Raw genomic sequence first — 2,771 nt, 5'->3', positions numbered from 1 at the left:
TTTAATGTAACAATTGTAACATTATTCTATTTTTTTTCTATGTTAAAAATGAGCTTGAAACATTTTATATTTTTATTAACGCATATAATATTTACTATATTTTATTATATGTTAGTATCAACTTCTTAGTTCAAAGTTACATTTTTTATTCATAATAAAAAAAATACGTAAATAACATTTATATATGAATTTATTTGTGTTAGAAAAAAAATTATTCAACTTGCAGTTAGATGAGTCGAATAGACAAGTTAACACTTTTTTTTTTGTATTTATTGATACAAATAGTTTTTAATTTATTTAATTAAATGCATGTATAAGACTTTTAATTTATAATTAGGATTTTTATAGTAAAAAAAAGTATTTAAAAAGTTCGCCTTTATTTTTTCCTTCCTTCCAAGTAAGTAGTTATTTGCTATAACATATGCAAAACATTTCATTTCAACAACATCACGAGTACTAAATTTTTTTTGTTGTCTACCATTTCCCTCAAAAACTTAAGTACTACTGTAGTGAGATAATTGCTGCCAATTATAATGGATTCAAGATTGTTTGATGCCATTCTTTCTGGTGATATAGCTGCATTTCGCTCATTACTAGCAGAAGATCCACTTATACTTGACCGCATTTCTTTGAACTCAACAGAGAATCCTCTACACCTATCATCATTAGCTGGCCACCTCGAAATCACAAGAGAAGTAGCGTGCCAAAAGCCAGCATTTGCCAGGGAGCTAAATCAAGATGGTTTTAGTCCTGTACACATTGCCTCCTCAAATGGGCATGTAGAGCTGGTGAGAGAGCTTTTAAGGGTAGGATATGATATTTGTCTTTTAAAGGGAAAAGATGGCAAAACACCACTTCATTTAGCAGCAATGAAAGGAAGAGTTGATATTGTGAAGGAATTAGTATGTGCTTGCCCACAATCTGTTAAAGAGGTAACGATTTGCGGTGAAACTGTGCTTCATGTAGCTGTAAAGAGTAACCAGGCTGAAGCTGTTAAGGTTTTGTTGGAAGAGATCAAGAAACTTGACATGATGGAGATTGTTAACTGGAAGGACAAGGATGGTAACACCATAATGCATCTAGCTACCCTCAGAAAACAACATGAGGTAAGGGAAAATTATTCTTACATATTTCTATACTATTTTGATTCATTTGAAAAATATAGTGCTTTAATCTGTGATTATCAGATGCAAACATATATACATTGATCAAAACAATAGTCCACGAGGTTTGATTTGCATTCTCAGAGCTGGGTTTTAGATTCAAATAATCAAATCACATAAATACCTTAGTAGATGTATATTATATGCAGGGGTGAAGCATTCATTACATGTTGTTTCTTTATGCAGACCATAAGGCTATTAATTGGTCGAGAGGCCATTGCTTACGGAGTAGAAGTAAATTCTATTAACGCAAGTGGATTCACAGCAAAGGATGTTCTTGATTTTATTCTTCAAAGTGGAGGTGAATACAATGACATCAGTATCTTAGAGATGTTCCAGCAAGCAGGAGCAATGAAAGCTATGGATATCACAACAAATCCTGCTTCGACTTTCCAAGTTGAAGTGAAGAACATTAACAAGAATGTTAATCATACATCGCAAAATTCTCGTCCATGGAACCTCTGGAAAGAGTTGAAGCTAGAAATTGAAGAGTCATCAACTGAAACTCAGAACGCATTAATGGTTGTCGCAACGCTTATAGCAACAGTGACATACCAAGCTACACTTAGCCCTCCCAGTGGTTTTTGGTCAGCAGAGTCTCGAAGATCTCAAACGATTAATAGCGTTCAAAAGAGAGATATTTTGCCTGGAGAGGCTGTCATGACTGGTGACCCTGAAGTTTTTGCCGTATTCACTGTCTTTAATGCAGTTGGATTTTTTGCATCCATAGCCATGATTTCCCTCCTAACCAGCGGATTTCCTCTCAGAGCCGGCTTGCGTCTTGCCATACTCTCAATGACTGCTACTTACGTGATTGCAGTAATTTATATGTCACCAACAGAAAGGAAAACAATAGACGCAGTGGTCTGGTCGGTTGGCCTGCTAGTTCTCGCAGAGTTTGCCCGTTTTATGATATGGATACTTAAGAAATGGGGTGTCCTTCCTCTGAAAAAGACAAGAACTTCTGCTGATAGGAACCGGGCCACGGTGTGAAATTAAAATTTCATTCATTTCAAAGTTCTTTGATGTGTCTGCCCATTAAGCTTGCAAATGAGTTCCGATGTAACATCATAGTAATAATTTATCCAAGATTCTGTTCTGTAGCAGTAGTAAAGATCAATTTCTCACAGCGTTTGTTAATTTTGTAAATTTATCAATTCAGTGCATTCTTCACCTCTCCTTGCTTCATCCATGTCTTCACATTGCAAGATTCTCTATGCTTTTTCTTCTTATAAGCCTAGCTATTACCTAGAGGCCCTGTCTTGGGATAGATTAGGTAGCCCAAGTGGAAAACCCAGAATATTGCAAAAAATCATCATACAATAAAGGAAGATTTCAAAAGGATTTTAGGTGACATGCAAGAACTCTACGGTCCCGTGTTTGAAAAATCTAAACACCAAATTATAAAAAATCTAGCTGTGATATGGGATTAGACCGGCGACCGGCGGCTCTTACAGGGTGACCGCTTCTTTCCAATGCCTCTGACTCGTTATATGCATGTTAAAGTGTTTGGCATCATAAGTTGCTGCTTGATGTCATGAGATGAGACAAATTTATTTTATCCACTATGATCCAAATCATGGTTTTTTCTTGATTTTTTTAAATATA

At 35.4% G+C, this 2,771-nt stretch overlaps 1 protein-coding gene across 1 annotated transcript; it reads left to right on the top strand.

The window, feature by feature from the left end:
- The first annotated feature begins 456 nt into the window (after positions 1-456).
- LOC18105092 (ankyrin repeat-containing protein BDA1) lies at positions 457-2,338 on the top strand. Its single transcript, XM_006375116.3, has 2 exons — positions 457-1,106; positions 1,350-2,338. Exons 1-2 carry the CDS (start codon positions 534-536, stop codon positions 2,154-2,156), a joined length of 1,380 nt encoding a protein of 459 aa, XP_006375178.2. The 5' UTR covers positions 457-533; the 3' UTR covers positions 2,157-2,338.
- Positions 2,339-2,771: the final 433 nt, after the last annotated feature.

This window comes from Populus trichocarpa, chromosome 14, assembly GCF_000002775.5.
Source record: "Populus trichocarpa isolate Nisqually-1 chromosome 14, P.trichocarpa_v4.1, whole genome shotgun sequence".
Classification (NCBI taxonomy): domain Eukaryota; kingdom Viridiplantae; phylum Streptophyta; class Magnoliopsida; order Malpighiales; family Salicaceae; genus Populus; species Populus trichocarpa.
This window is presented reverse-complemented; position numbering and strand designations above follow the sequence as displayed.

Coding starts and splice junctions, on each gene's coding strand:
- LOC18105092 (XM_006375116.3), top strand. CDS start 534: ATGGATTCAAGATTGTTTGATGCCATTCTTTCTGGTGATATAGCTGCA. Junction 1,107..1,349: donor CCCTCAGAAAACAACATGAG/GTAAGGGAAAAT, acceptor TTCTTTATGCAG/ACCATAAGGCTATTAATTGG.